General features: G+C 36.5%; 1 protein-coding gene across 7 annotated transcripts in view; it reads right to left on the reverse strand.

Annotated features, from left to right (window-relative positions):
• LOC136857783 (E3 ubiquitin-protein ligase RNF19B) overlaps positions 1 to 13732 on the reverse strand; it is a 649393-nt gene that overhangs the window by 179633 nt on the left and 456028 nt on the right. For all 7 annotated transcript variants that reach the window (XM_067136692.2, XM_067136693.2, XM_068225306.1 and 4 more), the window contains one exon: positions 5802 to 5992. In XM_067136692.2, coding sequence (XP_066992793.2) covers positions 5802 to 5992 — 191 coding nt within the window. The remainder of the gene's footprint in view (positions 1 to 5801; positions 5993 to 13732) is intronic.

Raw genomic sequence — 13732 nt, forward strand, 5'->3', positions numbered from 1 at the left:
CGGATAAATCAATATTGAAAAAGAAAAGCTACAAAATGTTAAGATTTTTTTTAATACTCTTCGACAGAGAGATAAAGTTACAGGTTTTTTTTTTTTTCTAATGGCTTTACATCACACCGACACAGATAGTTCTTATGGCGATGATGGGATAGCAAAGGGCTAGGAGTTGGAAGGAAGCGGCCATGGCGTTAATTAAGGTACAGCCCCAGCATTTGCCTGGTGTGAAAATGAGAAACCACGGAAAATCAACTTCAGGGCTGCCGACAATGGGATTCGAACCCACTGTCTCAACGGATGCAAGCTCAAAGCTGCGTGCTCCTCACCGCAAGGCCAACTCACCCAATGGTTCACAGTTTACCAACTTAAGTGCAGTAATATTAGTTTTTTGAGATTTTGATTCAATACTGTACAATAAAACTTTCATCAAAGGAACAATATTACACATGTATTACAATTAAAAAGGAGTACAGTGTGATTATAGAATTAAAATAATTTAGTATGTGACTACACAGGTAGGGACCTTTTTCGGAGGCAGTCCTACCCAGGGAGTGGCGCCCCTCCCTATGAGAGTCCCAGAGCACACTGGCCCGGTGTGTAACATCTGGTAAGGGTCCCAGCTCAGGGTCACAAGTGAAGAGCTCAACGACTTCTACAGCGGAGAAGGTGGACTTTGGTACGGTGGAGATGGCGGAAGAGGCAGCCCTCTATTCAGGTTTAATATGAGTACAACCTGCTGCCTTGTAGGTTGAGGTGACTGGACACCGAAGGCTAAGGGAGAAAACACTGAAAGAAAATCTCCATCTGTGTTAGGCTCAGCAGGTCAACAGAGGGATTACAGAAGAAGTTGCTTTCAAGAATAACACGAGCCTCGGATGTAGGAATTCACGACGACAACATCAGTTTAGCGCGAATGACGGTTTACAGCCCGATGTTACACCAGCTACCCAAACCAAACAAAGACAAAGTATCAGAGTGGGAACATTGACATTGACAAACAAAACTGAAGAGCTGGTCGACCTCATGGAAAGGATGAAACTTCTGATCATGGGCCTGAGTGAAACAAAGTGGAAGAAAACTGGGAAAACGAATATCAAATTGGACTAGTCTCTACTGGTCTGCAAATGAAGTAGAGTCTAAGAATGGAGTAGGATTTTTAATACATAAAGACATAAATGCTTGTAGTGAAGTTGAGTTTATTAGTGAAAGGATAATTAAGTTATCTGTGAACTTAGGAGGGAAAAAGTACAATGTGATCCTAGTCTATGCTCCACAGGTAGGATCCTCAAAAGAGGAAAAGGCCAACTTCCTTAATAACTTGGAAGAGCACACTGAGTATGACAATCTAATTGTAATGGGTGATTGTAATTCACAAGTTGGCTCACAATGAACAGGATATGAATCCATACTGGGCCCTAATGGAATGGGAAACAGAATGAAGAGGGAGAATATATGCTAGATCTGTGCATGAGAAACAACCTGATAGTGAGTAACACTTGGTTCAAGAAAAGGGACTAGCATAAAATCACAAGATATAGCTGGGATGATAAAATAGCTACAGTAATAGATTATATTCTGATATATCAAAATATATGGAAAAATGTCAATGATGTTAAGGTCATTCCAAGTGAAGACCTTGGTGGAGACCATAGACTGTTGGTTGCAGTTATTGCAGAGGAAAGACCTCCCAAAGTCTGTAACAAAAGAGTCCCAAAAATAAAAACTTGGCAACTAACCGAGCCAAGTGTAAAGGAAGAATTCAGGGAAGGTGTCCGCAGGTTGTTGCCAAGAGAAGAACTGAAACTGGTAGATGAAGAATGGGATACTCTAAAGAAGGTTGTGGTTGGTACAGCAGAAAAAGTACAGTATGTGGACGACAGAGTCAAATAAGAAAACCTAAAGAAACTGCCTGGTGGAATGATGATATTAAAAAGGCTATCAATGACAGAAACCATGCAAGAATGGGGGGTGATCACATAAAATAGAGGAGAAGCTGTCACTTTACAGAAAGAAAAAATTTCAGGTCAAACATTAGGTTGTAGCTGAAAAGCAGAAATGCAAGGAAGATCTGGCTACCAAAATAATACAGGATGGAAATAAAAAACTGTTATACAGTACTGTTAAGAATAGAAGAACTCAAAATGAATCTATCCAATCTGTAGAACTTCCTAATGGTGAAGTGACAAGGGATAAGACCAAAATATTACAGGAGTTCGAAAAGCACTTTGAAACTTTGCTGAACTGTTATGAAAATGTCACTCCATTAGATGACGAACCTTATGATTTTGGCAGCACAAATACCACTAGTCTGACATGGTTGGAAGTAGAGACAGCGATATCTCAGCTGAAAAACAACACATCAACTGGATCAGATGAATTAAGTGATGAGATGATCAAAGCACTAGGAGAGGTAGGACAACAGTGGATGTACAGGGTACTAAATAGAATCTGGAAAGAGAATGTAATACCCAATGACTGGAAGCAAGGAGTCATCATTCCATTGTTGAAAAAAAGGTGATAGAAAGAAATGTACCAACTACAGATGTATAACTCTGCTGTCACATGGCTTCAAACTCTACGAATCCATCCTTGAGAGCAGGATTAGAAAATATGTTGAACCTACACTTGAGGAGGAACAACATGGATTTAGACCTCATAGATCAACTATAGACCTCATTTTTGCCACCAGAATGCTCTATGAGAAGTATTGGGAGAAAGGTAAAACACTTATAAATGTTTTTCTGGACATCGAGAAAGCATATGACCATGTACCATGCAGGTGTATATGGGAATGTTTGAGACATAAGAAAGTGCCCGATGACATCATAGCACGAGTACAACGATTATATGATGAAACCACGTGTTGTGTCCAGGTCCAGGATGGAAGGTCAGGTTGGTTTGAAATGAAGAGTGGAGTCCAGCAAGGAAGTTGTCTTTCACCACTTCTCTTCATAATCATAATGGATGAAGTTTTAAAAGCGGTTAAGAGAAAGGATCCAACAACTAATGCCCTGGTTTTTGCTGATGATGTAATGGTATGGGGTGAGACAGAAGCAGAAGTACAAATTAGACTAGATCTCTGGCATTAAGCTTTTACAACCTTACATCTAAAAATCAGCAAAGCGAAGAGAGTTGGCTTGGTGATGAGTAAAAACTCTCTAAATGTTCATCTAAGAATTGGAGGTGAGGAGATGGATATTGTAGACAACTTCCAGTATTTAGGTAGTGTTCTGTCATCAGACAATACCATACATTAAGAGATTAGTAACAGAATACAGAAAGCTTCCAAATTCTATCACGCTGTACGTCAAATACTTTTCAAGATCAGCTTGTACAAAATATACCTATTACCTATAGTGACATATAGCCTGGAAGCAGCAACACTTACTGGACCAACAAAGAGTCGTCTTCAGGCAACAGAAATGAAGTTCCTCCATTCTTGTCTACAAAAAACAAAAATGGTGAAAATAAGGAATGTGGATATCCGACAACAGCTTGGATTGGAAAGAAGATTGCTGGAGACTCTAAAAGTGAAGAGATTGCAATGGTATGGTCACATGAAACGAATGAACCCTCACAGGATTCCTCGAACATACTTTGACCACAATGTTCCTGGGAAGCGACCAAGAGGAAGACCTTGTGATGTTTGGGAAAAACAGATAATGAAGGACCTTGAAATTAGAGATGTGAACTGGTGCTGCATATATGAGCAGCATCTGTTGATGGATAGAACAAACTGGAGGCAGCTCATACACAACCGCACCTGGCTTGCTGGAGCAAAAAAATGATGATGATGATGATGATGATGATGATGATGACTACACACTAAAAAAATTAATGCACACTAAAGACTGCCAGACTGACGAATGCACGCGAAAAGCGGGGTGAACCATACCTCATTGTCCATGACTTTGGCAAAACAATATACCCCTGCTATCCTTCATCACAACACATGTTAAGTCTCCACTACTTGTTGTGGCGCTATAGAAATCGGTTAGTCGAGACGAACGGTATTTTGTGTGTATTTCCGCTAATAATTTTGTTAATAATTACAGAAAATAAAGGTAAGTATTAGCTGATAAGATAACAGAGCTTGTAAAAATTGCTTTGTTTCAAATAATTTCTAGTTTCAGCCAGCTAAAATAAATAAAAATGTAATATTTTCTCCAGAAAGTGGGGAGGGGGAACGAGTGCCCCCCTCACCCCCCCCCCAATCGCCGCTACTGCCAAACTGAATGCAGTGGGATGGATTGATTTGGCTTGGGAAAACTGTGATAAAGAATGCGATTTGGAACCATTTCTTCAAGGCAGAATTTTGCTGTAACAGGACCAAAGAGAAGTTGAAATATCAAAAGGAAAAACAACTACTACAAGATTTAATCCAGGGTCTTTAGAACAAGGCATTGTTTGAAAATACTGACGCCAGTGAATACACCCTGACTGACAGGAGTGTACGGTTTGAGGAAAGTTTGTTGCATATTATTGAAATGGCGAAGGTTGTGAAAGCAACAGAACTGAAAGTTGGCGAGTATACTGACAGTGACGAAGAAGATGGTAAATGTGACAACTCCAGTTTACAACTCCAATATGCTCTTGTTTATCAAATGGTGGAACGATTGAAGACATTGGCTTTTTGTCACAGTTGTGCTGAAAGCCTTCAACTAATACAACTACTGCAGATCATTCTGGAGAAGACAAAATGTGAAATGTTCTCGATAAACCAGCCGAGACTAGTTTTTTAAGGGAAATATGTCATAAAATAGTGAAAGTTGGTAGGTACAATACAAAGTAGTAATTCAAACTAACTCCAATTAAAGGTTTTGCAACTGTTAACATTACATTCAATAAATCTACATACTAAGTTATCTCGTAAAATGAATTATGAGGGATAAATTTTGCTTGTGTCAGTATCCCCTCCCATTAGTGGACACCTCCCAGATACAGACAAGTTTTTTTTTTTTTTTTGTACCAACAGTGTCCGTATTAGAAAGGATACACTGTATATCTTTATTAACTACTAGTGAAAGATCCTTATATTATTTAAATACTGAATGTCTTTATGTGCATTAAATAAATTTTGTTCATGAAAATAGTGTCCACAAGGAAACTTACAAACTTCTGTGCCTATGCGAAATTTGTCGATACGCAATACTAACATACTCACGAGATAGTGAAAAGATGACAAATAAGTAAAGAATGACAAAACAAAACAGTATAATGCCTCAATCTCCTGTCACTACCAGATTAATGAACACAAACAAAGCATAGTCACCAACACAAAATAGAAAACTCAAGACATAAAACTAAATCTGGGCAACTAAATTTTTCACTGCAGTCAGAACATTCTTGGGTTACACAAACTAATATTCTTGATAATGAGTAAGTCTCACCATTAACTTTCAACAAGAAGTCATTGTGAAATGATACAGACAACACTGTCACACAGGTTAAGTTACATAGCAATCAATACAAAAACCAAGATTACTGACAAGCCTCTTATACTATCAACTGACAAATGAACCACATCATTACTTAATATCTTTTTTCAAAACACAGTATTTGCTCAGTTTAACTAAAATTCAATACAACAAAACATAATTTCACTATTTCCAGAATTTTGACACCAGCATTTCTCTGAATTGAACACTGAAAAAACAGCTCAAAAAAAAAAATCACTAATCCTGGAATTCTAAAAAAGAGTTGATAACACTTTTCCCACATCATCCGCATGTTGATTTCAAAACCGAATATTATATAAGTTACTATTCGTAAATGTGTTACTATCCACAGAACAATATACTTACGATGCTGAGAGTCCTGGCTGAAACTAACCGAAGAAGACCGTACGTTGGGTGAACGTTGTGCTCTTGCTGCATCACAGGTTTGATTGGGATGCCACTCAGCCTTACAGTGATAGCAGAAATAAGCATCACAGCCAGGTCGCTCACACTTAATTTTGGGGCAGCTAGCACAACCAGCTGCTATCACAGCAAAACTGCAAAAATATCAAAAGATGTTGATAAATTTGTAACACTTTGTTTCATTATTTCTCATCGACAGACACACACACACTGATAACTTTTGTAATCTGTCAATGCTACTGCCAGAAGAGACCAGCCTTCTATATATGACTCGCTTCCACACATAATCACAAAACTTTATGAACTCCATCTTGACATAATTTTCTATCATCCTTCGGCAATGACAAACAGTGGTCAGCCAGCACAGTCGTTTAGTTCTATACTACAAAAACAAAGGATGACATCTTCCAGTTTCCACGAAGATCTAAACTGGCTCCATACTGAGCAAAGGAAAGATCCAAATCTGTCTCAAAGTTATTAGCCAGACTGCTGTTAGTACACCGAATACCATATTAAAGTTGTTTTTAATTTATTTTGAAGTCTCCCTTCCTGGTGCCCAATGTTTATTTCAATTTTTCTACTGTCATAATTACTAATACCTGTGTCCCTTAACCCATTATGACCAGAATTAACTTTTTTCTGAGATTAATTTATTTGTTGTGTTTTACTGCATGTTTGAGACCAAAATAACCTAATGAAACAAGTTTCAGAATTTTGGAACCATTAAGTCATACGATATTTGTTGTTGCTACATGGCAACGCTAGCCTCTTGTACTACCTCTTTTTTAACAATCAGTTTTGGAAGAATAATTTAGGTTACAAAGTGTTTTTTTGTTTGTCGTACAATAACAATTTTGAAAAATCTTAGCATTATTTATTGGAAGAATATGGAATATCAGTTTTTATTCACATCACAGCTAAAAAATAAAATAAAAAGAAAATATTTGTTTGCAGTACAGAGACTACTGTATGTATAGTCTGTTGCCTGTAAAAAAAACAGAACACTCACTGGAACAATAGAATAAAACTGAAAATAAGAAAACAAAGAACCAAAGAATTTCAGATATAGTTACATAATAAATAATAACTACAGTGGTCAATATTTTCAGAGACAGACCCTCAATACTTGCATGTTAGGCACAGAGATAGAGAATGACAGTCTTTTACTGTCTTCATATCATTCTGCATGTCCCAATAATACCGTTTGGAAGGGAACTTATTGTATACAGAAATGACAAGTATGGCGATAAAACAATAAATTTCGTCAGAAGTTATTTGTGTCCATACATTTTAAAAACATTGCATACTTTTAGGTCTCTTGAACTAAACATTTGATCAGCTGGTTATATGCAAACAATTCAAAAATTTCAACAACAGTCATGGATTTGCACTTGCTATAATTAGGCTCCGGAAATGTCAACAGTCGCTTTATACTGAAATCAGCCCCTTCGGTCCATCTTTATTTGTAAATTGATTTATTCTTTTCTCTATCAGTTATCCCCTCTTTTGCAGTTTTGGGAATTAAAATAGATATTGCATCAGTAGACAAAAAAGGAACTTTGTCCACTGGCAACGCACCTTTGCTAATGTAACTGATCCCAATTCTTTATTTACAAGCTTCATTTTAGCACTGGCACATAACTGTCCATACCTGAGATTATCAATAAGCTTGCCATCACATTCATCACCAGGAGCCCTCGTCTGTAAGTACACTTACATTGAGAGGTTCCACAAAAATAAATCGCCATCGAGATCTTCAGTCGATAGGATATCCAGTGCTTCTAAAAGTAACATGATCTGACAACCACAGCAATTTTACAGACTATAAACGCCTAACGTTGCCATATGGCAACGCTAAAGATTCAGGAATTTCTATCTTTTCCGTACCACCCAACATCAGATGTTCCACAAGGTTCAATTCTAGGCTCCCTTCTATTCATTTCAGTCGAGCAAGTGTCTCTTGTACAGAGATGATTTAAAAATATTTACGGTAATAGAGTCTCAAAAAGACTGCGAACCTTTGGAATCAGATGCCCTGTGTATGAGTGATGTAAGAAGTGGATGTTGCAGGTCAATGTTTCAAAGTGTTTCACTCGTAAGAAATCCCCAGTTGAGTATAATTACGCTTTCAATGGCATATATTTAAACCGTGTAGATAAGATCCATGATTTAGGTATCATATTAAGCAATGCAAATGTCCTCTCTTTCCAGGACCATATATATTTTATAACAAGGAAACCTCTTAGGTTTTGGGGTTTTCTTAAGAGAAATTATAGGGATTTTCTTTCTGTTCAAACCCTGAAATCTCTATATACTTCCTATATTAGGTCAGGGTTGGAATATGGTTCCAAGATCTGGATACCATCCCAACAATATTTAATGGACTCACTAGAGAAAGTGCAGGTAAAATTTATGAAGTGGGTGAGTTACAGGGACTCTAGAATTCAGATGACATCTTTATGCTAACAGAATGTTTGCAATAAAATGCATAATAAATACAATAGACTGTCCGGGGCTCCTGCCACTACAGTAATACCACTTCATGTTCTGGCATGAAACACCAGGCACAGAGTCATCTTTAATGAAACCAAGTGTAGAAATTAACACCACAGGAGTTCATGGTTAATACAGTCACTGCGGACACTGAACAGGGTTGGGGAATCTGTGGATTGCTTCTGTTATGATATAAAGACAAATAGAAAGGCACTATTACATATGGCAAAATAATAGATTTCTATGTAGCACTGTAAGATGTTATTTTTTTAAACATTATAGTTCATGATTATTTGTAAATACAGTAAGTTAGTTATCGGAAATAGATTATAGGTGTAGGACACCATCTATAACTGGGAATAGCCTGTTGATGATTAATAAATCTATCTATCTATCTAACTAACAAGTACTATACGGAATTCTGCGCCCATATTATTTCAAATGCTTGTGACATATATAATGAAATGTGCACAACACTACTGTAAACATAATCTAATGAAACAACTTCACTTATAACTTTCATATCCTTCTTACACAAAGCCAGCAGCTATTTCAGGGGAATCTGAAAATAACCAACAGTCTACCCTCCTTGTGTCACAACAATGGATTTTAAAATTAAATAAACATGATTAGTCAATTCTACAAACTCTTCTCTAACAGTCAAATGACCCTACAGTCTTCCAGGTTCCTTCTTGTTGTCAACAGTACTAAAAGAAAAAGGCACGATGATTGCTGCCATATGTCAACGCACGGCGCTAATGGGTTAATATCCCTCTGAGGTCCCTGTTCAGGGCTCCTCCTCCTCTCTGTTTTACGATGCACTAATCGAATATGAGCCTACATTTTACATCTCAGCCCAGGTAAGTTGCTCATGCTCCATACTCTCTCTTAATCTAGCTTGATTTATTCCCAGTATTCTGTCTCTGGTGATCAAATATAATCATCTATTAGTCCAAGACCTCTACCAATTTTCATTTATGTTTCAAGGAGGCTAGAGGAGTATCTAGTGAAAATGGCAAGACAATTTATGCCAGATGGACATATCATGGAGTGAAATTAAATACAATATGGATTTCATGCGTAAACGGAGTTATATTACTTGCACATTTTATGTTTCTATTTTGATAACCAACAATTTCTAGTAATACTCCACTCTTAGGATATTTTCCAACGAATCCTGCAACAGAAAATTAGTCATAAATACATGCCAATGACTGACAGTATGTAAAATTTTAAAATATCCAAAGATTTTAGTAAACAGATAATAATTTTACACCAGCAGTTTATACTAACATCTCAAATCATCAATAAATTTATTACTATAATGAAAAGATTGAAAATATGAAGTCCACAATTCTTTTAGCACTTGTAAGAGAAAAGAAAAGAGAAAGAAAAATAGCTTAACTCCTGAAAATAGCAAAATACTTTTTCTCCAGTTACAACTAGAGAGAAAATGAAACCAGTTGTGAAATAAAATATACTACTACAGGAATTAATGCTGTACAAATAGATGAACAAGCCTGTAGTTTTAGAAATGTTGTCCATAGTGAGGAATTTACAGATGTTTTGAGAGCTCGTGAACTGTATAGGTAGTTAAATATGAGTTTAGAATGGGTCCCGGATCCATATAAGACAGAGTAAATTTCAAATAACTGAGTGATTAGGTTGGGGAAGATTTCTTTTAGAAAAGGAAGTTTTCAGAAAAGTATTAACAGTAGTATATAACTTCAAAATTAGGAATAAAAAAATTGTAATTCATCCGCTATTTTTCTTTCCACTTTAAAAGATAGTTGAATCGATTATTTTTGAAAGGGGTCAAGACGCAAAAATTAATTAAATGAGTTAGGCATGGATCACTATTCTTTGGATATAGACGCATCATTTAGTGCAGAGGGGAGTCAAGTGCCATTGCCATAATGCTGTTGAAAAGACGGGAGAATACTATGTTTAATATTGAAAGGAGTCAAGTGATCGCTCCTGGCCGCTTTCAAGTCCAAACTGTGCCTTTGTTGGGTGCACTACATTCCATTTTCTCTCTCAGTTTGTTCATTTGTTTGTTGTTTACACTCACTCGCTCACTGTTTAGTTACCATTCGTTTGGAATATTTTCTTTGTTGTGGTTATCAGTAAAGGTTATTGTGTTTGTTAGTTTAAAGTTTACAATGTGTATGTGGGCGAGTGGTTTCGTGTGATAAAAGCTCTGTGTAAACGTCAGTCAAGTCAGGTTCAGAAGACTAAGAACTTCATCATAAAAGAAGGCAATGTTAAAGTAAACTGTGTATTACAAGCATAATAAAATATATGTTGCAAGAGTTAAAGGAGAGGCCTATGTTAATTACAAAAATGTTCTAGTTCCTCAAAAAGTAAAGCCAATAAGTATAACCTGTAAATGCCATCACAAATGTATGTAGTTTGAAAATAAATCAGTTGGTGATAGATGATATATGGCACTTTTTCTATTCATTGGAAAGCAGAGATCTTCAAGATATACATTTACAAACGTTGATAGAAGTTGTTCAGGTCAAAAGAAGGCTTAAGAACACCCTACAGCCTGATGACAAGGGAAATAGTGATGACAATGAAGTAGGCCTACCTGCTCAATCTTCTAAGAGAAAGGTTTCTTATGTACTGTATAAGCTTTTGGGCTTATGCCATGTCCTCTGCAAAATGTAAAGAATTTCACCTTATTTTCTTGACACGGCATAAGCCCAAAAGCCTACACAGTATCATGTCTATAAGTACGGGCCATGAAAGCATCAGTGGCAACATAAGCAGGATTTGTTAACTACTTGAAAAAAACAAAATGCCTATTGATAAAAGAGAAAAGAACAAAGGAAGCCATGACAAACCCAGTGAGATTAGTGTTTGTATCCATGATCACATATCAATATCTGAAGTCTAAGAGACACATTACAGCGGTATGCTGAACAAGTACCTAGATGCCCGTTTAAATATTAAAGTTATGCATGAGATGTTTATTTCTGAAAGTAATGACCTAAAAAGTGAAATAAATTTTGGTTACTTATTCGGACGGCCACAAGTGGACATATGTACTGTCTGCGAGAGCTTAGGTGCTAAAATAAAAGATAAAGCTCTAAATGAAAATGCTAAACTTGTCGCTAAAGCAGAGTTAGTTAATCATAAGTGAAGAGCTAAAAAAAGTATGAAAGCTGCCAGTATGAACAAAGATGATGATACTTGCTGTCTATGTTTTGATTTCAAGCGGAACCTTCCCCTAGCGCATATTCCTCTTCAAGAACATTTTTATATGCAGCAACTATATGTTAATGTGTTTAGCATACATGACTTGAAAACAAATAAATCAAAGATTTATATGTATCACGAGGAGAACGCTAATAAATCGCCAGGTGATGTGTGTAGTACGCTTTTAGACTACCATAAAACAGAAGTACCCAGAAATGTCAAAAACTTGGTATTGTTTAGCAATGGCCCTTCAGGACAGAATAAAAATCACACCGTCTCAGTTTCTGATGAATCTGTGTGATACAGGAGTATTAACCACCATCACACACAACTTTCCAATGAGGGGTCACTCATACTGTGCTTGTGACCGTGACTTTGGTAGTATAAAGCGAAAAGTCAAGAACCTGGATCGAGTTTATACACCAGACCAATATGCTGAACTAGTGCTGAAAGCAAGTAACATTAACCGTTTTAAGATCCACCTGCTAAAAACCACAGAAGTCCTTAAGTTTCAAGAAATGGTGGTCACGATACTACAAGAAAACAACATATTCACATGAAACCTATGGCAGAGAAACACCTCAAGCCCAAAAGGAGAGCTTTAAGATTTCTGCTTACAAGCAATTCCATTACAACAAAGAAATGAAAGGAAAAGTAGTGGTCAGTAAGTTCATAGACGGAGCAGTTAAGTTTACATTCTTTCGGCTGAAAACCACAAAGCCTCCAAACTTACCAGAGGAAATGGCATATCCAGAAGGAAAGGTTAAGTCTTTTAAAATAATCAGATTTTAACTGCAAACAAACAACTGTTTATAGGCGATAAAGAGTTATATTAGTGAATCATGGCTACCTATTATCAGAACTATTAGAGAGTAATGCTTTACTGTTGCCATTCGTTGTCTCTATCTGGGGCTAAAATGGCGTCCCGTTTACATCTTAGGGCACCATTTCAAGTTCCTTGTTGCTTTCTCCTAGGAACCTGTTATGCGTTGTTTCATTTTCTCTGTGTCTCCTGATGAAGAAAGGCAAGGTTCCTTTCAAAACGCGTTGAGTGTGTTTTTATAATTAATTACACAGCATAAGCCCAAAAATATACCTCATGAATAGTTATATTGGTGTTCTTTTTTAGGTAACCATAAACGTAAAGATGGCAGATCTGAAAAAAGTGGAACCTTACCTGATTGGCTACGAAGAGTTTTATAACCAGATTTTTAAATGGCCTACTACAAATAAAGGGCACCCCAGTAGATGTTTCCGTTTGAAGACGTTACAAATTGCTTGGACCATGACAAACTGGTTTTTGTTTTGTTTTTATCAGTCATTTATTGTAGGCAGTATGACAACAACAACATGTATTTAAAATGTAAATACACTATCGCATATTCAAATGTCAGATTCTTTACTTAAAACACCAAAAAACTGGTTAGAAATTTTTTAAAGAGTGAAAACGACTTCAAATCTTCTTGTTAATCACTGAAAGGCTTCAAGTGCACAATTCTCAAAAACTTTTTTCTAGAAAGGGGTGATGCATAAAACATTTTTTTTTTTTTTTTTTTGGTGAGAGACTTTGTATCCTCTGTACTTTAAATCAAAACTATCATCAACCTATTAAAAAAAATGTTTTTCTTGTGGGAAAGTCTTTTTAAGTTTTCCCAACATTATGATTTGTGTACCTGACCCCTTACAAAACTGATTCAGCTGGTCAGTAAATTCATCCTTCACACTGGGACTTGTATAAAGCTTGTACACTTGTTTAGGCCACAGTTGCTTCCTCCACCAGACCTAGCTCTTCCCTATCCCATCATTACCGTAAAACCTGTCTGTGTTGGAGTGAAGATAAAATAAAAAGTGCTTCAAAGAACTGAAGAGTTATAGAAATAATTTCAAACAGGCAAACGTTAGTAGCCTAAAGTTGTATCATTCAGCCAGAATTTCTTCATACTACTCGACACAGGGAAGTGCAACGTCATTATGACAAGCTCTGTCAATTGTTTTGTCCTCTTTAGGACATCCTCAGCCATGTTTTCTTGTTATAGATTAAAACTGACACAGAGAACAAGAATCCATTACATAATGAAGACCATGACAAGGGGAGTAGTAAAAATTCCAATGATGATGATGATGATGATGATGATCATTATTATTATTATTATTATTATTATTATTTAAAGGGGCCT

Source organism: Anabrus simplex, chromosome 1 (genome assembly GCF_040414725.1).
Source record: "Anabrus simplex isolate iqAnaSimp1 chromosome 1, ASM4041472v1, whole genome shotgun sequence".
Classification (NCBI taxonomy): domain Eukaryota; kingdom Metazoa; phylum Arthropoda; class Insecta; order Orthoptera; family Tettigoniidae; genus Anabrus; species Anabrus simplex.